The sequence below is a fragment of the Onychostruthus taczanowskii genome, unplaced genomic scaffold (genome assembly GCF_017590055.1).
Source record: "Onychostruthus taczanowskii isolate IOZ18803 unplaced genomic scaffold, ASM1759005v1 scaffold2, whole genome shotgun sequence".
Taxonomy (NCBI): Eukaryota; Metazoa; Chordata; class Aves; order Passeriformes; family Passeridae; genus Onychostruthus; species Onychostruthus taczanowskii.
In genome coordinates, this window is record NW_024499239.1 from 6,147,501 (window position 1) to 6,170,207 (window position 22,707).

A 22,707-nucleotide genomic window follows, 5' to 3' on the forward strand; every position below is an offset into this window, starting at 1 on the left:
TAATAGACTGCAGCTATCTACCTGCTGAGGATTTTTACCCCTCATGCCTGAAGTCACTCTTGTTTAAATGAAGAACAAGTTGGGCTCCTGCCTGTGTGGCACAATTAATGGTTGAACCCTCACCCCCCAAAAAAAAAAAAAAAAAAAAAAAAAAAAATTCCCATGTATGAAACACCCAGCTTAACAGTCACACTTAGGCACTTAGGCCCGGCACTGGTAGTCAGAGAAACCCAGTCAGGTTTAGGCCTTGGTTTTTACTGGCAAACGCAATTGTACCTCTCTCAGCCAAAACATGAGCACAAATCTGGGCTCTAATATATTCCAGCAGCACAGCCTGGAAATACATGCATCAGAAATCTGGATGCAGGTGAGCTGTGGCTCTCACTAGGAACAGATAAAAATTAAAAACTCTATACTGCTTAAATATAGTATAGATTGAGATGTTTCACAGCCAAGAATCCAGACACTAATGTGTTCCAAATCAGTGTCTGTCATCTGGATCTTAAAGGCAACTTTCTTTTTTCTGCTCTGAATCACCCCAATTCCATCATCAATCTAAAGAGCATGCTTAGATTCTCTGAAAGTCAAGATCCCAGTGTGCCTTGCCACAGTGAATCTTCACAACATCAAAAACAGCATTTGTGTCCCACCAGGACCCATTACATTTGTGCCACGAGCACAGCAGAACGCTGGTTTCTTTTGTGCCCTCTATTACATGCCCTCTTCAGTCATATTAAAGGCATGCTGATAAAGATGGGCAAAAGTGCTGTCATATGCATCCTGCTGGATGGCACTCTTGGAAGGACGACGATCATTTGAGCACTGCAAGTGCCGACCGGAGCGACAGTGTAAGACCGACAGAGGCATTTGGGGGAGGCTGGGAGATTTTCAACGGGGGGAAAAAAAATTAATTTCAAACCGAAGCCAGCCAGCCAGCCAGCCGAAGCGAGGGGAGGAGCCCGGTATGGGCTTGGCTCTTGCCTGGGCCGAGCCTGGCAACGCGGCAGCGCTTGGCAAAGTGGCAGCCGGCTCCGGCGGCCGCTCGGCCCCGAGGCCAGCGCGGCTGAGGGCCCCGCGCCCCGCCGGGCGGAGCGGGCAGGGCCGGGGGGCGCTCGGGTCGGGTCTCGGCGGGCCGGGCCAGCCCAGAGCCCAGCCCAGGCTGTCCCACCGCCAGGGCAGAGAGGGGACGCCCGGGCCGGGGTCCTGCCGCCCGCTGCCGCGCCGGAGGGCGGCGGAGCAGCGGCTCCGTCCAGGCGCTTCCGGGCGCGCCGGGCGGCGGGGGAAGGAGGAGAAGAAGGAAGGAGGAGGAGGAGGAGGAGGAGGAAGGGAGGTGTGGGTGGAGGGGAGGGGAGGGGAGGGGAGGGAAGGAGGGGTGGAGGGAGGCCGGCTTTTTTAGGAGGGAGACCCTCCTTCGCGGCCGCCCGCTCGCAGCCATGGCTTTGAAGGAGGCGGGCGGCAGCATCCTGCCCATCAGCGACATGGTATCGGGGCCGTCGGGTTCGCCGTTCCCCGAGGTGGTGGAGCTGAACGTGGGGGGCCAGGTGTACGTGACGAGGCACTCCACGCTGCTCAGCGTCCCGGACAGCACGCTGGCCACCATGTTCTCCCCGTGCCGGGGCGGCCCGGCGGCGGCCCGCCAGCTGCCCAGGGACAGCCGGGCGCGCTTCTTCATCGACCGCGACGGCTTCCTCTTCAGGTACGTGCTGGATTACCTGCGGGACAAGCAGCTGGCGCTGCCCGAGCACTTCCCCGAGAAGGAACGGCTCCTGCGGGAAGCCGAGTACTTCCAGCTGGGCGACCTGGTGAAGCTGCTGTCGCCCAAGGTCACCAAGCAGAGCTCGCTCAACGACGAGGGCTGCCAGAGCGACCTGGAGGACAGCAACTCGCAGGGCAGCAGCGACCGGCTTCAGCGGGCGGCGCTGGACAAGCGCTCGGGCTTCCTCACCGTGGGCTACCGCGGCTCCTACACCACGGTGCGGGACAACCAGGCGGACGCCAAGTTCCGCCGCGTCGCCCGCATCATGGTGTGCGGTAGGATCGCCCTGGCCAAGGAGGTCTTCGGAGAGACCCTCAACGAAAGCCGTGACCCCGACCGGCCCCCCGAGAAGTACACCTCCCGCTTCTACCTCAAATTCACCTACCTGGAGCAAGCCTTCGACCGGCTCTCCGAGGCGGGCTTCCACATGGTGGCTTGCAACTCCACGGGCACCGCCGCCTTCATCAACCAGTACAGGGACGACAAGATCTGGAGCAGCTACACAGAGTACATCTTCTTCAGTAAGTGCTGCCCGCGCCCCGGTGTCGTCCCCCTCGCCCTCGTTCCCGGCGGGTGCACCTAAAGTACAGCTGCAGTCGCTGTCCCAAAGCAACACGTAGCTGGAGTGAAATGGGGGCTGCCCCGTTTCCCCTCACTCCACTCTGTCACCGCCGTAGTTCAAATTTCATTTTGTGCTTTGTGGGGGCGGGACAGGACTGCCTAAATTGCCCCGTCCGGAGCGCGGCGTGGGAGCATTTCCCCACGTACACTCTGTGGGGCATCCTGGGCTGATCCCGCCTTTTAGTGCCGAGAGGCAGCCCCCATGTGTCGCGGTGTCCCGGGGGAAGGGTCACTGGTTACGGATCGGGGGGCTATGACCTCGGGGGGGTGTCCCTGCCCATCTGGGCGGGCGCGGTGCGGGCGCGGCTCCGGCGCGGAGCGTTGCGGTGCTCCCGCCAGCGAGGCGACGCAGAGATCCCCGAGCAAGGAAGGGTTTTAATATTTTATCGCTGCGTTTCCTTCAAGTGAGCGCACTGCGCCTGGGCACGGTCCCCGTGAGGGAAGGGGTAGCGAGGGTACAGCCAACTTCCCAAGGAGCAAGAAAGAGTCTGGCTCCAAGGTGGACGAAAATTGGAAAAGAGGAATTAACCACTCCATGGCCATTACACAGCTCCTAAACAACTTCGCTGGTTGGCTGTGGGTAGCCTTAGAGGTTTTGGGTCCCTCGCAGATAGGAAAACCGAGCGATGACGAATGAGTTTCAGTCTGGCAAAGTATGTAGTGCTATGTAGGGCACTGGCTGAGCAGCGGGTTCGGGTCACGAAACTGCAGCTGGATCAACAACACCATCCCCTGGCAGAGATTTGTCTTCGAAAGGCAGAGGCAGCCTTAAACATTACAGATGTGTTTGAGAGTCGAGCGAGCCGGCAGAGGAGAGATGTGTTCTGCATTCACTTCTTTCTTCTCCTGCCTCTGTGTGGTCTCACGCTCCCTGAGCAAAGGAGGGATGAATTGGCAGAGCATCTGCCTGCCTCTCTGGTGAGGTGGGAGATGCAGCCTCTCTCTAACTTCACTGGTTAGGCAGCTGAACAGAAGCAACTTGTTTGCACTGCAAAACTGGACTTAGGCACGGTGTTTAACAGAGGAGGGAAATGTGAATGATTTTCTACTGGGAGGAGAGATTAATTAGTTTGTATTGCTCTGTATTGTATAGGTGGTGACTTCCATTTGCTGAGCAGACTTGAGTGCTCAGATCAATCTTTGAAACTGGATTAAAACAGTTTTTGAAGATTAATTGCATAACTTACCACTGGTCATATTTCAGTGGGATGTGTGAAAACTGAGCACTAGAGGAGCTTCACATTCTCCTGGGTGGAATTCTATCAAGTATTTAACATGATTATTAAACCTTCTTTCTCAGAAAATTTGACATAATTATTTGCTAAATAATAAAATTTCCTTGAAATAGTATGTACTGTTTGCTTATAAATAGATTTGTAGGTGCATAATTTTTTTCGTGTGCATTTGTGATGCTCATAATGTCTTGGTTATTTTTTTGTGTGTATATTACAATGAGGTTGCTGTATAGAACAGTCCTCCAGTTCACATCAGTGTTCCAAATTAATCCCCAGTGTAATACCACTGATTTATTTGGAATAATGCCAGGGATGAACTGGATGTTGTATGTCATGATTTTTGTTTTGGTTTTTAGTCTTCAAGCTTCTGATGTGAAAAGTAAAATAGTTAATTACTTAAATTGATACAGTTAACTGAAAATTTATGGTTTTGCTTAATTTTTCAGGTGGGAGTTTTGTTTTGTTTTACTGCTGAATGCAAAAAAAAAAAGGCTAAGATAGAAATAGGTTGAAAAGATGTTGGCCATATTTTAATTTTGGTTGCTTGTTATGCATTTAGAATCTTTTTTGTATAATGACTTTATACATTGTTTTATGTTCAGATACATTTCTCTGAAATATAGCAGGATGGACAGAACACTAAAGAAAATCACCAAAATGGGAAGAGAAACATGTGAAACAGTGCCTGAAGTAATGCTTTAGTTTTTTTGTTATCTTTTTTTTTTAATCTGACTAGATGTCCAGTTGATGGTGGCTGTTGATAAAACAGCACTTTATTATAATAATAATAATTATAACATGCTCTGGATGGATTGCGTGTGTGCTGCTGCCTTGCCTGACAGCTGCACAAGAATCCAGCAAAGGGAGAGCGAGCCTTGGAAGCCTTGTGCTCTGCACCAAGAGTGGCAAGAGGGGTCAGGGCTACTGGCTCTCAGCTCTCCAACAGCCTTAGCTAAGGCCACGTTCTTGCTCATGAGCAGAGCTTCATGCACAAGAAGAAGAGCAGTTGCTTTTCAATTCATTCCTTACCAAATGTCCCCATGACCCCTGAAGAAGAAGCAGTTTTAGGTGGGAAGTTGCTGATTTCAAGAGCTCTCATGTCCAGCCCTGGACTGTGTTTTAGAGGCAAAAAAAATTAAGAAAAAAGACTTTATGGAACCAATTGCAATTTTGGACAGTGTCTGAGACTTAATTTGGTGCTAGCGAAGAAGAAACCCAGTTTTGTATCCCACTGGAAAAAGCTGTACCTGCATTTGCATTTGTTATTCACAGCATGAGCGTCTGCAACAAACAGCAACTGTATTATTTGTTGGTCTGTAAGTCCATAACAGTCACATAAACTTATTTTTCATCATTTCTCCTGAGGACTGTGGACAAATCTGTTTCCTAGTAATGGTAGATAGTAAAGTGATTGGAAACATACATGAGGACATATTCATTCTGCCTGTTTTCTGAGGCCATAAGTAGCTGAATGAATTTCTCCCCAAGAGCTACTGAAGAAAGACAAAGGTTTAATCTGTGGTTTGTGAAACATACTTCAGGTCTTTTTCTAGGATCTTTCAAACTTTGGTAGGTTTTTTGAGTTGAAATTATCATCTACCACTTTTCTAAAAAAATGGAAATTATATTCTTAAGCACTCTGGAAGATTAAATTCGTCTGCGATACTGCATATGCATTTAACTCATTTATGAACTGCTTAATATCTGGGGATAGATGCAGACTAATTCTCATTGAGGAACCAGAGTTATTTGACACTGCTTACCAGGAAATAACGCTTCAGCCTTTGGCCATGTGTTATGACAAATGCAAAACCAGATTTCCTTCTTAGTATGTATAAATCCTATAAAAAAAAATTAAGTTCTTTGCCCCTAGTGGTGTTTGAGCTGTCGTGTATGCAATGACAGATTAATTTGTCTACACAGTTAGTACATGGCCAGAATTTAGCCTGTACCTTGCATTGATGGCTCAATTTTGGAAAGTGCTCATAGATCTGTTCCACATGTCCATTACACACTCTGTGTCTGACTCTTAATGGTCAGTTAAAGGAGTGAACTTCTATTTGGTAGTGAAAAGGCTCCATCAGAGAGTACCACAAACTGGTTTTTTTTTGCTCCATGCTATTAACACTCTCACCTTAGTACACATGAGGATGACTTGGGTCAAGTTAGTGTAACATGAAATGCATATGCAGTTTGGGAAGGATGCTCAAACTCTTCTGCTGCTTAGTTCCACACTGCCATAGAGGACGGCAGATTAATTAATTACCTCTTGATATACAGTAGGTTATGGCCATCACAGAAGTTGCTTCTAACTGGAGATAGGAGATCTCTCTTCTTCCTGTGGCTGCAAACACTGTAACATGTCTTCAGTTAGTGTACATCTTCGTGAAAAAAGGGTGAAATTTACATGTTTAATGTTTTTTGAGGGGATTTTTTTTTTTGTGGTTCATGGTATCTCTCAGTACTGTTGTGTAATGCAGGATTGTCTGTGCATGCTATTACTAGTTTTTTTTCTTCTGCAGAATCTAATTAGTCCTAATGGATTTTGCTTTTAACATCTGCTATGCAATGTGACTTAGGGGTGTTGAGAGTATTGTGCTCAGCTGAAAGCTTACTGTGCTGAACTGACATCTTTATTATAAGAGGAATACAGTACTATTTCCTGAAAATGTTGACGTGCTTTCTATGTTGACACTCCTGTTTCACATACGACAGTTTCTGTTTTCCTTTTCTCTTGTTTTTGTTTTATAACAGGTGACATTAGCATGGATTTATGATGCTTATTTTCCACTTGAAGTCACAGCACTTTGAGATTACATTGGCTGCTGTGGAAATTGTCATAAACAAGTGATAATAATTTTGTAATCAGATGGGGAATAAGCTGTTGGAAGAAATGAATTTTTAGGAGGCAATATGGTGTTTTGAAAAAAAAAACCCCAAACTCAAACAAAATGATAGCAGCAACCCCCCCCCCCCCCAAAACCCCCACCCAATAGCAACCGTGAAACCTAACCAACATTGATTGTGTCATTGCATGTAAAATACTTTGAGGTGTTGTAAGTGCCAAATCCAGTTCAGCATCCCACTGGGGCAGTGAGGGGTTGGTGGGTTGGCAGGTAACCCTAAACTGCTCTTTTTGAGGGCAGTGTGAGAGCCATCCTGCAGATGGTTACTGTGACCATGACAAGCTCTTCTTCATCCATCACTGCACCTTTGGTGGAGTTTTTTTTAATCTGGAATAAATACGTGTAAGGCATTGAGGAGAAAAATGAGACCAAGGAAGTTACATCTGTGTAGCACATGGAGATAAATTGGGACAATTTACTTTGAACCTGAACCAGAGCATCAAAGATTAGAGTACAAATTTTTAGTGTGGTTGGGTGATGTAAAGGATTAAATCAGTATCACAAGCACAGTGTAGAAAAGCTTCAGATTTCTAACAGTTTAAAGATCTACAGTGTTGTTTCTGACAGGACTGTTGAGCAAAGCCCTTTAAAGAGACATTTTGTAGGCAGTCTTTGGAAAACTGGTGCAGAACTTCATGATGTTCTGTTTTATAATTTCAGCTCAACTCTTAATACAGCTTAAAATTTAGTAAATAATAGACTGCTTCTTATCTTGTCATTCTTCTGAAACATATGTTCCTGAATGCAAAGGGATGAATCAAAGTGTGCAGTCATAATTAATAAGAATATTGCTCTTATGCTGCCACTTGATATGTGTGATAATCTAGTCTACTGAAACAGGTGTTCTGATGTTTGTCATCATTTCAACCAGTAGATTTTATCTCAGAATTATTTTAAAATATGAGATTATAAAGAACTTTGAACAGATTTGACTTTCTAATAAAAAATGAAAATAACCTGCATTCCTCTACAGCTGATAAAAAGACACTGCTACAATGAAAAACTATGACAGGAACCTCTTCATTTTTTTTTTTACACTTCCTTCAAAATATGCATAACTCAATACAATGATTTGTGATCCTATTTTATCTATTGTCTCCAGTTTCTGGTCTTACTACAGTAAAATCATATTTTAAATACTGTAGAGCCTTTTAAATATTTAGAGCTGAGTGTTGAAAATGTTGTGTGGTATTTTAAAAATAGAACTAGAGATTAACTAAGAAAATCAACTGTCCTGAATATTATATACCAGGATCAATGCTAGATAAAGAATAAGCAATAATTGATGGAAGCAGCTGTTATTTCAGATGTCAGGAAATGGAAACACGTGGGTTTTGATATTGTCCCAGACTGGTATTTCTTGTGGATTACTTGGGGGAAAAAGTGACAATGTTAGAAAAGCTGACTTTGCTGGATCTGTAATATTTTGCAGGAGAACCACTTCTTGGTGTCAGATCATTTTATAGATTTTCAAGGATTTATGGCAGTAGTTGCTGGGAAATGTTTATTTTTTTCACAGTAAGATGAGCAAATCATGTTTTATTTTTTCTTTAGTGTCAACACAAAATTCTAGTTATCTACTGTTCAAGCACAGAAGTTATGCATACAAAAGCTTTATTTTAATATTGTTCCAGGAAGATGATTTAAAATTAAAACATTACTGCTAATAAAATATATTTTGCAATGCTTGCTTTCTCAGTATGATATGACTGGTATTTCACTATGGCTGGCCTTCTTTGCTGCAAATACCACATTTGTTACACTGTGGTGAGAATCTGTGTGGCAAACAAAAATTCAGGGATTTGCACCACAAGGTTGTTCATTGATTGTCACATTATCCCCTTTCTTGCCATAGTTCCACACACAGGTGTCCAGAAATTAAAAACTGCTCAGACAGCTCCTCAGAGGTCAGAAGTAAGATCCCGTGGAGGAGGGAAGAGTATAAGGAAAGGTCCTCTTCTTGGTCCAGCTGCACACCAGCATGGCCTGCACAAAGCAGCCAGAAGGAATTGCTTGTGTTCTGGTGTGTCACCAGTTTGAGGACGAGCTCAGGATACCCAGCTGGGTCAAGAAGAAAGTGCACAGGGTGGTGTGCATCCATCTCACCCTGCTGGGGTCCTGAGCAGCTCGGGACTGGTGTGGTGCTTAGTGGAGCTTGCAGCCAGCTCAGCATTGTCCTGCATTGTCTCAGCAACTCAGCAGGTCCTGGCTGTCCCACGCTGCAGGAGAGGTGAATTGTGAAGCCCTGCTCTGCATTTGCTCCCAGATTGTTCTTCAGATTTTTTTCCTCCAGTTTTGGAGCACTTTACTGTAAGAAGTCTGTTACAGAGTTAAGCTGCCCGTGGTGCGTTTGCAGGGCTTTTTCACACTACAGACTGCTTATTTGGTTGGTGGTTATTTGACTATGACTGAAAAAAGTTGGAGGCACTTTACCAGCTAAGATCCTAACCTAACAAACTGATGTGATTTTTATATCCAAGGATGATTCTGTTTCACTTCTCCTCACAAGACATGCTTTTTTTCCTAAGCATGTGGAGTACTAATGCCTCTCAAATCATAGCTCTTTTATAAACCAAGGCACTGGAAGTCCAGTGGAGAATCTTTTAGAAAAATTACTAGGCAAATTCTATTTTGCTTTAGCAAATCAAATGCTTCATGATGGATTTCCTGTGGAGGTTGTTCACTCCAGCTTGATCAAACTGCATGTTCTTTTTCAGAAGAAGTAATTTATACTCTACTTAAAATTCATATATTGAATAAATGTTAGTCCTATGTGTAAAATATCATTCTCAGCAGAATTTGAGTACTTTCATTTAAATGTTTTGTATTTTTAAATTTTTTTTATTTTTAAGCCAGTAATTGCACATTTAGCTTTTACCTCATAAAAATTCAAGAATATTAAGAGAATTAATTCATTTTTCTTTTTTTTCTTTGACCTAAATGGAACTAATCATATATATAAAGATCAACAGTGTGTGAAACTGAGAATAATCAAGTTCCATTCAAAATTGCAACTTCACTGGGACTGAAGCAGCAAATAGCCTTGTGCTAGTCCCTCACATGAAATTCAAGGTGAAATTCAAATTATGTGAGTGGTAATTTGGGTTTGTAACTGTTTCTATTACACAAAATCCTGCCAGGAGTTAAGTGGTGATGGTTTGTAATTTTTAGGCAACTTTAGAAACGCCATTCCATTTTGGTTGAATTTTATAAGATTTTATAAGCTACACTTATAAAGCATGTTGCATTTTGTCAGTGTACAGAAGACAAACTAAAGGGTGCATCTTGCTGCAAGGTGCAGTTGCATTCGTATCATCACAGCTCTAAATATTTTGGGGACTTCACCAGTAAAAATCATAGTGGTGTTAGTGAGCTTCATGACTCTAGCAGCAAGATTAATTCAATGCTTTAAAAACTTTTATGCAAATACTATTTCTTTGTGAGGTTTCTTGTATGTTGTCTTTCCCAGGGTTGCTCAAAAGAGGAGCTGTGCCTTCAGGGATGTGGAACAGGGTGTTTGCCCATTCCTTGTGCTGTGAGGTGTGCCTGGCCTCGAGCAGTGTGAAGACTGCTCTGAGTTACAGCTGGTGGTGCAATGATTCCTTCATCAATATCTTGCAGCTGAGAGCAGCTGGGTCTAAATGGAGCTGTGTCCTTTCTGATTGTTCCTAACATGCCTGAACCCTGTGGCAGAGGCTCTGAGCAGGAGGTGCAGAGACAGGGGCTGCAGCCTCTGGGGGCTGCCACCACCTCTGGCTTGGCTTTGCACTGCTCCAGTCACGTACCCCGTACCTGACCTGCTTTCTATCCCAATGACATGCACTTAGCAAAAAAAGAAAACTAGAGTAGCTTATAGAATAAAAAATAATAGTGCTTTCTTTTGAAGGGAATGCTACAACACTTTTAAAAAACTACTGTGAATAACTCAATGCAGAGACAGCAATTCAGTTACAAGTGCAACTGCTCATGGCACCTAGTGCACTGAAATAGGTATTCTGCACACCTCTTCAGGGACAGAAGGTGTGGGCTGGGAAACTGAGGGGAAAAATCAACATCATCATTGACTTTTATAAATGAAAGTAAAGGTTCCAAGTCTTTGCATAGCATACATTCAGTTGTATTTAATAATTATAGAGATGTTCTCTTTGCATTCGGAGAAAGATATTATTCAGAAATTAAGTCAGTATATTCTATTTTTGGCATAAGCAAACAATAACCTTCAGATGCATTTGTATCTTCTCTCTTTCATGCCTGCTGGGTTTTACCCTTTAGTAGTATTAACAAATATTCCCAAAGAGAGAAGTACTAGTGCTCAGGGACTCTTGTCACATTCTGTTATAAACACTCTCCCGCAACTTAAGTTAGTAGTGAAATTCTTCTGTATTTTAGTGAATGTAGATGTTCATAGGTTATTTCAAGGATTACAGCTATGTCAGTGTATTCCACAGAAGTTATTGGAAGTGTACTATAATTCCAAAAGCTTTGTATCAGTGAGTATTTTATATGTCACAGGAATCTGTGAAACTCTTTATTTAATGATAGGAGCAAAAAGGCCCTGTATTGCATATATTCATGATTATATAAATACTTTTTCTGCAAAAGGGTTACTTTCATAACCTCCTACTAACAGTTTAATTAAATGAGATTCCCCCTCTTTTGTTACTCAAGTCATCATTAAAACCACCATACTTGCAAAACTATGAGAGTAATGACAAATGTCCAGTTTGTGTATACAGAAGTACTCTCTAACACTCTGGTTCTTAATCCAAGCTTTTTCATTCTCATTGAAACTCATGAATACAAAATAATATGAAAATCAACTACAGAAGGGCTGGAAGGCAGATAAAATAAATCAGTAAAATTGAGTGCCAACAATTTAATTAGTGTAATGTGTAGATAATACAGTGGAGAAAGATTAAAACTAAACAACACTTTTTGCTAGATTTTTTTGGTAAACACATTTTCTTTCCCTTTCTTCTCACAGTCACCCTTTTATAGGCAGTCGCTCGCCAGTATTGTTCTTTTCAGACAGCTGTTACTATTTCTGTTGTTAATGCCTACTGTGGCTTTTGAGCAGTTCTCAAACAAAGCAGAGGCATGGCTACTCTTGCCTTTCCATCTATTTTTGTCTCTTTCCAGTGTTTGGTAATATAAATATCACTCATTCTGTCCTTCTAAAAATACCATTATAGAGCTTTAAACAAATGCTGATCAATATTGCTGAAGCTACATGGACTTCAGGGGGAAAAAAGAAAGAACAAAATAATTTAGCTATTTATGATGCAAGATAGAATGGGACTGTTGTCCAAGCAAGGTTGTTTCTGTCCTCTTTTAATTTCAAAATTTTGGCATCAAATCTCACACCTGCCTTTCTGCTTGACTTACCATTGAAGTACCCCTTCTTTGGAGAAGAACTATGTGTCATTAAACCTTATCATATTTAAAGAGTAAAACAAAACTCTTTAAGGAATGGAGCTAAGACCACTGTAATTAGCAATCCCGCTTGGAATTTTTACTTTCCCAGGAACCATAGATTTCAGTTTTCTGTTACCAGTCTCTCAGAAAGCTGTGCTTGTTTACCTATCTTAATGTTGTCATAGCTTGCAAATATAAATTTCTCATCTTCACACTGTCAATTTGTTTCTGGGGATACAGGAAGTGAAGATAACCTCTCTAAATCTTAGAGAGAGACACAGTCTGTGTGGTTTTGTTCCTCCTAAAACATATGGAATAGCAGATAATGACTTCCTTTGGCTTCAAAATAACCCTGCAATTCTTTAGGATTGAAGGGAAGAACTTTTCAGAACTGTTTGTTATTTAGATGCTTGAAGATTATTAGAATTTTTGAAGTTTTACCTCATAACCTGCTAAGTTTATATCTTCATGTGACTTTCAGCTGTCTAGTAGTTCAGCCTCCAGTCATAACAACACTCACATTTTTATTCCTCTGCTTTCAGTATTTATTTTTCCCACCTGTAGCTAAGGTAGTTTGGTGCCTAAATTTGTGGAATTATGCCCCTAAATAATTGCATCTGCGATCACATTTAATTACAGGAAGCAGAATGTGCTCGTGGCAGAGGAGATTAGGTTAAATGCTCTCCGTCTAATCAGTTCCCCAGCTACTGTCTCCTGGCAGTGCTTCCTTCCTAAATCCCATTTCTAGGGATGCCAGGAATAAAAACTGCATGGCTGTGCAAGTCCATGTTTCAGAAGATGGTTTTGTTTTTCTGGTTTGGGGGGTCTGACATGGACTTAGGAGCAAGGCTGAACGCTGGTCACCCTTGCCAAAAGCGTGTGTGGGGCTCGTGGTGCTTTTGGGTGGTCTTGGCAAGGTGGGTGCAAGGCCAAGGGGAGCTGGAGGGTGTCCGTGCTGCTGCTTTGGGCTCTGCCATCCCCAGGGGGCGTGGCTGGAATGGGTCCTGGTGTGTATACATATATATATATATATTTATTTATTTATATATATTTATATATATTTATATATATTTATATATATTTATATTATTTATATATGTTTCCCATGTCTGCTCTCTGTGAATACCAGCAAATAAGTCAAGAGCTGCATCCTCCAATGACCTCTGGCCAGGCACCATAGTCACAGATGTGCTTCAGTGCGAGAGCACTGAGTCAGGGTGGGGCATTCCACAATATAAAAACTTGTTATAGTGCAAAATACATGATAAATCACTCCCTGAGTTATTTTTATGCATGAAAACCAAAGAGTTCTTGGTCAAAGGCACCAGTAAGACCAAAGTTGCATCTAATTAATATTTATGTAGTGTTATGGCACACCGTTTGTGTTCCTGCAACCATGCTGCTGAAGCAGCTTAAATTCAATAGTAACCTCAAACTTAATACAGTTAATCTAAATATTCTTTGTTTGTCTGCAAAGTATGGAGGGACAAAAGCAGTTTGTCTGCAAAGTAGGGAGGGACAACTGCAATAAGCAATAAGTAATCTGAAATTTAAAACATGGAAAAAATATTTGCTTTTTAGATGATGGCAAATTTTTTAGTTTATAATTATTAATAATGATGTATGCAAGAGTTTTTGTATTGTCACACATGATGCATAAAGGTACAAAGGAACCTGGAGTGGTTGCTTGGCTGCATTTTCTGAACACAGAAAAAAATATTTTGAACATTGGGAAGACATCCTTTGTTTTTAAAAAATATTTTAATATGTGATTTTGAAATCAGGATTATCCTCTGTCATCATGGTGAGGTTACTAGCAAAAGTAGTTAACCATTTTAATGAACCATGTAATTAATCGCATTTGAGAATATTATGAGACTAAAATTGACCTCCAAATCAATGCTTTCAATCTTGAATGTATTTTCAGAAAATCCAGTCAAGTTCAGTGAAAATTTCCATCTGCACTTCTGAGTACCAGTAAAGCAGCAGGGATAGAAAAATTTGAATTTAGAGTGCTGGTTTGGAAAATTCAGTTTTTCTTATCACCTCCGTGACTGGCAATAAACCACACTTATTTCTTTCCTTCCGTATCCTGTGGTTATAGCATATATGACATTTTTTGAAATTCACCTTGCTTTCTACCAGTGGTTAGCTATCATTTATTAATTTGCTCAATTGGGTCAGTTTGTAACAGTGAAAGCAATGCTAGTAAAAGCTATTTATTATCAAGCAGTCATGTAGCAAGACTATTGCAAATTACTAGACAATTACTGCTGGTCCAGAGCATGTTGCCATAATTTGAATTCAGAAAGGTACATGGTTTTAGACTGTGGATCAGGAAATTAAGTGTTAAACGTTACATATGGTAGGCACATAAAACTCAGCCTTCAAGCTTCCTAATGGACTTAAAAGTTCCTTGAAGAAAGGCAAAACATTTCCTCCATTAAGGAGGTGTTGGAGCAGCCTGTGCAGTGATGCTGTGTGTGTTGTGTGTCCTTTGAGGCTTTCAGGACTTGTCTGGATCAAGCCCTGCGAGCCTGATCCAACCTCATAACTGACCGTGCTTTTGAGCAGGAGGCTGGACTGCTCCTGAGTTATCTTCTGGTTCTCTTCTCTGATGTGATTTACATTGACATTGGCTACTTGAAAACACTTCTCAGGAAAGGGCAAGTGAACTGCTGCAGGTAAATTAAGTAGATGCTAAAAAGCTATAAATTCTGATTATTCTCAAAGTCATAAACTTCAAAGCTTTAGCTTTATGTTTTCTTTTTACTTACATAAGTGTGTCCTATCAGAATGGAAATAATTGCTTCAGGATAAAGTTTTCTGTAGGACTTTCTGGCCCAAATTCAAAGCCATAGAATTTTAAATATGCTATAGTTAAGAAAGTATCTGAAAAAGTAATCAAACTACTTATTGGATAACACTGTCGTTATTGATCATATGTTGCTTGAAGAAAGTACTATCACAAATTTAGAAAATCACCACTGTTCCAAATAATTTTTATTGTCATTCTTTAGAGATATTCTTGTTCTATCTGTCATACACGTGACAGACTGCCTTGGATTTCTTTGGGTTTCTCTCCATTTTGATGGTTTTAATCAGTGTTGAGTTCCTTTATTGTGATATATTTTTTTGCTGCTGATTTTCAGCTTCTGTATTTTTCCCCTAGCATAGCTTGAATCAATTTATGTAGCAACTGCAAAAATGCCAAAGAAAATTATTTTGGTAGCCTTTTTTACTATTGAAAAAATAATAGTAAAGGAAATATGAACAATATGGAGTTACTTTTTAGCAATACACTGTGGAATGGATGCATAATGTAAATACAAAGTAATTAATTATTAGGATATTTCAACAGTTTACATTTTTTTCTTTTTTGAAGTTTTAATGTAAGAATGGAACATGAGGCACTAGTAACTAGGATTATAAAAAAAAATGTTGGATATTCTTCTTGCTTTTCCCACATTACTGAAAAGATTGACGAAGTGATGTAGCTAAAGGTTCTTTGTGCTGTTAAAAATTCCCTTATGACAACAAACTAAAACAGAAATATTGTTTGCTTTGACTGACACCTAATAGTTAAATATAGATACATGTTCATAGAGAAGCAGCATAATAAAAAGATCTTAAGTAAGTTCTTGTGTCAGTTGTAGGTTGTCAAAACACTCAATGAAATTGTGTCAGTTATGCCTAGTAATATGTTTTCTTCTCCAAAGTTATTCTTCTAGGTGGGGCATATGTTGTTAAGGTACAATGTATTTCTATCACTATTTATTGCAATGGAGGGATTGGGCAGATTGGTACAGATACTCCTGTTATGAGCTCACCTACATCCACTTAGAGAACATCTGGATGTCTTGATGGTGTCAGCTAGTCTGTCCCTCTGTGTCTTCATTAAATATAAATCGAAACTTAAGTGACATGGTATTCAAAATCCTTTGGGTTGTGTTGTGTGAACTTCCAGTCATTGATGTAGATTGTATTCTAAAGTGAGTTTTATTCAGTATGATATGGAATATCTGCACCAGCAATATGTAAAACTCTCTTGCTGCAGTTCTGGAAAGAAGTCAGCAACAGTGCTAATCAAGTGTTTAAAATTCTTGATCATAACGACAGTAATATAGAGATTACAACAAGTTGTAAAAATACTAAATAATATAAAGGTGTTTATAATCACTGGTCTTTATGAAGGCTCTGCAACTTTTGTAAATTTATCCTGTCTGTGCTCCACTGGCTCATATCATGTGTACTTAACTTCATCTGTACAAAGCTGGTCTGAGCAAAACAGGTCAAATCCTTTGCATGTTCATTGAACAATTGTAGGTAATTTCATGGGACATAAAACTAAGGAAACTGGGGCTGTATGGAAGGGAATGTTTGGAAGATAAAAGAATATCTTCAGCTAGTACACAAAGTGGCAAAATCCAAAAATTTCTGATTTTCTGGTCTTGCAGATTGCTATGTTGCAATGTTTTCCATATAACGTGATTTAAAGAATCTTGAACTGTAAATTTGCAGCAAAATATGTGGCAATTAAGAAAAAGCTCTTTTCTACCAAGAGATTCCCACCATTAAATACTGTAGAATTTTAGTTTCACAGAGTTACACCAAATGAGGCTTCTGGGACTAAGGGTTCTGCTGAGTTTGTCTGACATGATGCAGTACCATCTAATGGAATCCATTGCAGCCTATCAGGTCAGGGATTTTCTTTGAAAGGGGGGGCTTCTGTGCTTTTCCATAAAGTGGAATGATAAATGTTATGAATATCATGAATCAGTATTCAAAATTGATGGAAGTCAATAGAACTTCATCTGCCTTTTTGTAAATGCTTTTTATTTTTTTTTCCTTTGTATTTTTCCTCTTTCTTTGTTATATTGATTTTCCACACTAGATGGCAGTGCCTTAGCACTAGTGCATGACAGGGGAGTTGATTTAATTTATCCAGGGGGGAAGAAATCCTTCTGTTTCGTGTTTCCTTCTACATACATAGCTTAAAGAATTGCAGGTGGGAGACTGGATTTTGATGAGCCACATATAGATGGGCAAAAAAAAATGCAAATATTTTTTTTCCTTTTTTTTGTACAAATGGAAGTCTATTCAAGCTGATCGAACCAGGCTTGCCTTGGCTGGATGTGAGATGAACTGGGGCTGTCTTTCAATGCCATCCCCAAGGAATCGCATTCATGGAAACTTCAAGTGAAAAGCTGTATTGAGTTAGAGCTGAGAGTGCAGCCAGACTCTGAGCAGATTGCCTCACAGTTTTGAGCCATATGTTGTCTATACTGAGAAATCAGTGAGAGAAAACACAGCTTCTTTCTCTTTCCAAGAAAACCAAGTGCTGGAGGGGTGGTGGTGGAAAGCTGGGAGGTGCTGGGATGCACCTAGATATTGCTGTTTTAGTGATGGAAAACTGCTGGGGCTCATAATTCCACCTATAAACTGGGATGCAGTCCTGGATTGTGTGTTAGTTGAAAGACTGGAAGTTTACTGACTTACAGTATTGTAACTAAAAGGTTATTGGAATGAAGATTGAGGGACACCATATTTAGAAACAAATGGGCTCTGGAAGAAATAGGTGAAGGCTAAAAGCTGGAAGTTAGCAGTTGGAGTTCAATTTCAAATTAGTAAACAATGTTCAAAATTTATGGATGAGGTCCATGAAAACAGAGGGTTATTAAAGCAAGCAGCTGTCTCTATTGTTCATATTTGCAACCTTCTTGAAAGAAAACCTCCAGTTAATGCTCTGAAAAGAGGGGACAGAAGTTTTTAAAACAATAAATACCAAGAGATTCTACAACAAACAATAAATACCAAGTGAAGACAAAAGAAATAAACATATCATTATCAGGAGAAATTAAATACCTTACAATACAAGAGTAGGAAAAAAAAGAAGACACCTGACATAGGATTGATTGACTCTATGAGGAATAGATTAAAGGAAGAAGGTATAAAAGCGCTTGAAAAAATCCCAAAAAATTAGAAAGGCAAGAGTTGTCAAAGACATTTTCTTTTTGTAAAATTTATGAAGACTATTCTCATTGTATGGTTTGTTCAAAAATAAGATGGCTTCAAGTTTCTGTCCAATTTATACTTCACAAAGGAAAATTTGATGCAATAGCTTCACCTTTTTCATTGGAGTTAAACATTTAAAAATCTGGAAGGCTCTTGCCTGAGGCTGGGAAGCAAACTGCCATGAATACATTTTCTTAAAGAAAATTTAGCTTAACTTGGTGGCTCCTGGGACCTCACTGCATGCATTTCCTGCCTTATTTATTCAGGTTTTTTTTTTTTTTTTTTTTTTTGCTACATCCCTCCTGAATGAGCTGGATAAAGCCAAATTGAAATACAGGAAAACAAATTTTCCTTTACTTTTTTACTGGATCTGCCATAGCTGAAATTTCATTAATATTGCCGGAAGGAAGGCAGGCCAGTAGATTTTTTTTTTGTCTTCTACTGCAGCATTCACAGAAACTGAATATTTTTCCAAAATATGCTGCTATTTTCTGTCATTTTTGCATGTCACAGAAAGTGATAGACCTGTCTATAATTTATTACGTAACTTTGCCAGAGCAAAAAGATGCAGATGGCTTACTATAAAAATGCAATTCAAATTATATTTGATAGTACTGCTTAGATGATTCCTTGCTAGTTAGGGGAAGCAACAAATGGTTCTAAGTTGGAATTTGGTGCGGGAAAATGAGCTTTAGTCTTGGGGCAGTTATGTGGGAGGTAGAAGTTGCCAGTTCTTTAAATCAGAGAGAACAAATGATTGAGTATAGGCTTCCCACCTCCCAGATGAGTTTTCTAACTGCCAGGTTAGATTGTCTAGGGATGTAACTATTCTGTTTTTGCAACAGGGATTTTTTTCTTTCTGAATTTGAATATCAATATCTTCCCTCAGAGATTTTCATAAAACAGAAACTTGCCTTTCAATTAGGCCTCTCTACATCAGTAGAAAGAATGACATGGGGTTTGAGAAAAAAAAAAAATATGGACAGTATTATGCAGAAATTTGAACTTGGGGATGTTACTTGATTGTTTTTGTGTTCTGTCATGGCTGGTTCTCTTTCATCTTGTGGTGGATGGTAAAACTGGGACTTTCCCTTGGCCCTTGGTATACAGAGTTTCTTTCAAAGTACTCAGTTTTCAAGACTGGATTATAGAGAGTATTCAGGGGCAGGGAGGCCCACTGGATTCCTGTAGCCATTCTGTAGCCATTTTCCCCTTCATTTTTTAATCATCCATGCCCAGCACTTGGCAAAACAGAAGGAACCCTCTTTTTTTTTTGAAGTTCACTCTAATAGAAGATTTTTATCTTGCTCATGTGTTCTGATTGAATCTGAACAACACATGAATGCCAGGATACTTCAAACCACCCAAATGATTTGTCTTTACTCATATTCATGATTTAGTTGAAAGCAGGAGGTTTGTCTTCAAGAACTGGATTTTGTAAGCATAAGGATTACCCTTGTTTGTTAAATGTAAACACTTCTGATTAAAACTTCTATTTCCTAAAAAATCATTGTGCTCTTCTAGATTGTTTTCTTGGGTTTACTCTGGCTGTGTTCCTGAAAAACAAACCCAAACAGAATGCCAGCTCTGTCCAGTTCTGATAATCAGGCATTCACAAAGAAAACATTAAAGATGTTCTCTTTAGCTAGTGCTGGTTATGGGTTTATACTACTGCTTCCCTTTCCCACTCTTTTGTTTGCCTCCTGATTCTAAAAATCTAACTTCACCACAGGATCAAGAGCTTTGCTACTCCTGCCAAATTAATGTTAGCACTTCTCATGTGGCAGCTTTTATGCCATCCCCTTGATCAGATTTTGTAGATTCTACTTGAATTACTCCATCCATTGCCTGGAAGATATCCTTCTGACTCACTGGACTTCAGAGAAGCATCTTAATCATAATCTCAATCAATTTTGAATGGCTTTGCTTGTCAGACACTCTTGCAAAATACTCATTAAATACTCCTGCTGTCTTCCTGATTTTTGCCTCCTCTCTCTTACTTGGACATATGCAGCTTCTTTTCTTCTCTTGCCATTAAAGAAGGATTTGCACTGGAAGTGACCTTAATGAGCAGGGACACCTTTCACTAGACCAGATTGCTCAAAGTCCTATCCAGTCTGGTCTTGAACGCCTCCAGGGGTGGGGAATACACAGCTTCTCTAGGCATCCTGTTCCAATGCCTCACCATCCACACAGTGAAAAAATTCTCCTCGATATCTCATTCTTATCTAAATCTACCTTCTTTTACTTTAAAGCCATTTCCCCATGTCCTCTCATTACGTGTTCTTGTAGAAAGTCCCTCTCCAGCTTTCATGCAGATCCCCTTGAAGTACTAGAAGGGAAGTTCTCCCTGGAGCCTTCTCTTCTGCAGGCTGAACAACCCAAACTTTCTCAGCCTGTCCTTCTACAAGAGGTGCTCCAGCCCTGTGATCAGCTTGGTTCTAGATTTGTTCCAACAGGCAATAAAGCCACTAAAACCTCATTTGATGAGACACTTAAAAAGGCTTACTTTTCTTTACATATTCTGACTTAGATGCATGGGAGAAACACCAATGAGATACTCTCAAGAGGTCAAAACAGCAAAAAAAGCTTTTACTGGCAACTTAGAAAATCAGAGAACTTTGGCAAAAGCTTTTGAGCAACATTCAATTAACTTAAAACATTCCACATTAGAACATTAGATTAGCCCATTAAGCTTAGCAAACTCCAAGCCTATCTGACTTTAGATTTCTCAAAATGTTACTCAAAATTCTGAGAAGAGATAATTAGAAAAAGCAAAAGACAGAAGAGATACAGAAAAGAACAGACATTAACTACCACTCATGATTCCAGTTGTGTTCAGCTGATAGAAATTCCAAGAGGAGAGAGGATCAAGATGTACAGGATGAGATTGGCTTTCTGGGTTTTGAATGTGCATTGCTGGGTCATGTTGGTCATGCTCCTCTTCAGAGGCTTATAAATTAATTCATTATGCTTTCCACTGTGGAACTGTTTTTCTTTTACATTTCTTTTCTGTTTTTTTTTTTTTTTTTTTTTTTCTTTTTTTTTTTTTTTTTTTTTTTCTTTTTTTTTTTTTTTTTTTTTTTCTTTTTTTTTTGGTGTGTGCATTTTGGTGTTTTTGTTACTATTAATTAAAACATTTCTGTTCCCTTATACAATTTCTTCTGACTGGAATACATTGTTCTACCAGCAGTTGAAGACTGTGTGATTTTTGTGTTTAGTCCACTCTATCACATTTTATTTCCATTGTAGAAAAATGAAAACCTTTAGAAGACATCAGCTTTGGTTGTTTCTTAATTGTCTTTGTTTTCTCATTTCCATCATGCCCCACATACAGAAAACAGCTGGTTCCCTTGTTGGCATTCTTTAACTGTTACTTCCTACAGTCACATGCTGGTTTAAATAAATGCAAGTTCTTTGGGTGGCACAATAGAAACAAGAGATTGGTAGTTTCTTTATAAAATGCTATGCTTCATTATTTTTCTTTCAATTCATATTTTTTTAATAGGGGCTGAATTACATAATTTCACTGTTTATGCTGTCTTAATTTATTCTATTTATGAATAAAATTCTGCAGCATATTCGGAATTATTTACTACTTTTGTTTGCTGCTGTGGATACAATTCCTCAGTCCATCTCGAAAAAACGGAGTTGTTTGCTAGAGAGAAGGTTCAGATTCAACTGGAGAAATGAGAAACTTCTTTAGTCTGCAGAGCTCTGTGACTGCATTCTCCTGGGGGCTCTTCAACAATAGCCAGTTCAGCATTTTTCATGCTGTCATTTCAGCTGCCCTGGGTTATTCACAGTCAGTACCTTGGTCAGCAGCATCTGCAGGTCCCTCGCTGCTGCATAAGGACCCTTCTCATCAGGTGCAGCCACTTCTCTAGAAAATTCAAAAGGGAGATTATGGGCAGCAAGATACCCTGGGATGTCCAAGTTCCCACCAGCCCAGCTCTCTGGTGAATGCTTTCCTGCTGTACAGGCAGATGCCTGCACCAGCTAAGTCAAGGCAAGTTTAGCCCTCTAGTTTCTCATGCAGGCTGTAGCTACTATTGAAATCTGTGTAGGGGTATTTTTTGTTTATTTAGCAAATTCCTATTTCCTTCAGATGTGGAGCAGTTATGTCACTTTTTTTGAAGTGGAGACCTGAGGATTGACATGGCATACTGCTAAAAAGTTGGTGCATGTGGTAAGTTGTGGCTGGCCTTGCAGTGCACAAGTAATAAAGCTCTATGCCTTTTTACTTCTTAAGGCAGACACACATACAAAAAGTAGGCAAATGATTAAATAGCAGCTAATAAGATGTTGGACTCTATATTTTTTTCCATTTTTTTGGTTTTTTGCAGTTTTTAAACTTTCTGGCTCATTTCAGAAAGTCACCAGAATTTAAGTGGGCTGTCTAATGATTGGAGCGAAGTTACTGAGGTAGATGCCCTTCCCACTGTTAGAGGCAATAATTTTCAAAACTGAAATGTAATAGTATTTGTGCTAATATTGCTACATCCTTATGTAGTGAATTTTCTTATCTTTAAAAAAGTTTCTAAGAAGTAAAAAGGAAAATGGCCAATTTTACTCAACTTGAAAGTTATCCTATTAAAAGAATTTTAAATGCTATCCTAAGAATTAAATACCTATCAGCTATTTCTGTTACTTATACTGTGTCCTGTGGACTTGATTTTCTAGTTTAGGTATGTAATTTGAGCATTGCTTCGTTGTCATTTTAGCTTTGTGAAATTTTATATTGAAACAAGTGTTTATG

At 40.1% G+C, this 22,707-nt stretch overlaps 1 protein-coding gene across 3 annotated transcripts in view; it reads left to right on the top strand.

Moving 5' to 3' along the window:
- The first annotated feature begins 1,387 nt into the window (after positions 1-1,387).
- The window catches only part of KCTD8 (potassium channel tetramerization domain containing 8), a 91,743-nt gene continuing 70,423 nt past the window's right edge, over positions 1,388-22,707 (top strand). For 2 of the 3 annotated variants that reach the window (XR_005952518.1, XM_041402942.1), the window contains exon 1: positions 1,388-2,277. Coding sequence is in view for 2 of the 3 variants with exons in the window: in XM_041402942.1 (XP_041258876.1) it covers positions 1,434-2,277 (844 nt within the window). In the remaining variant the exon portion in view is untranslated. Of the gene's footprint in view, positions 2,278-6,366; positions 6,493-22,707 lie in introns of those variants that run through there. The other variant, XM_041402943.1, reaches the window with a different exon arrangement.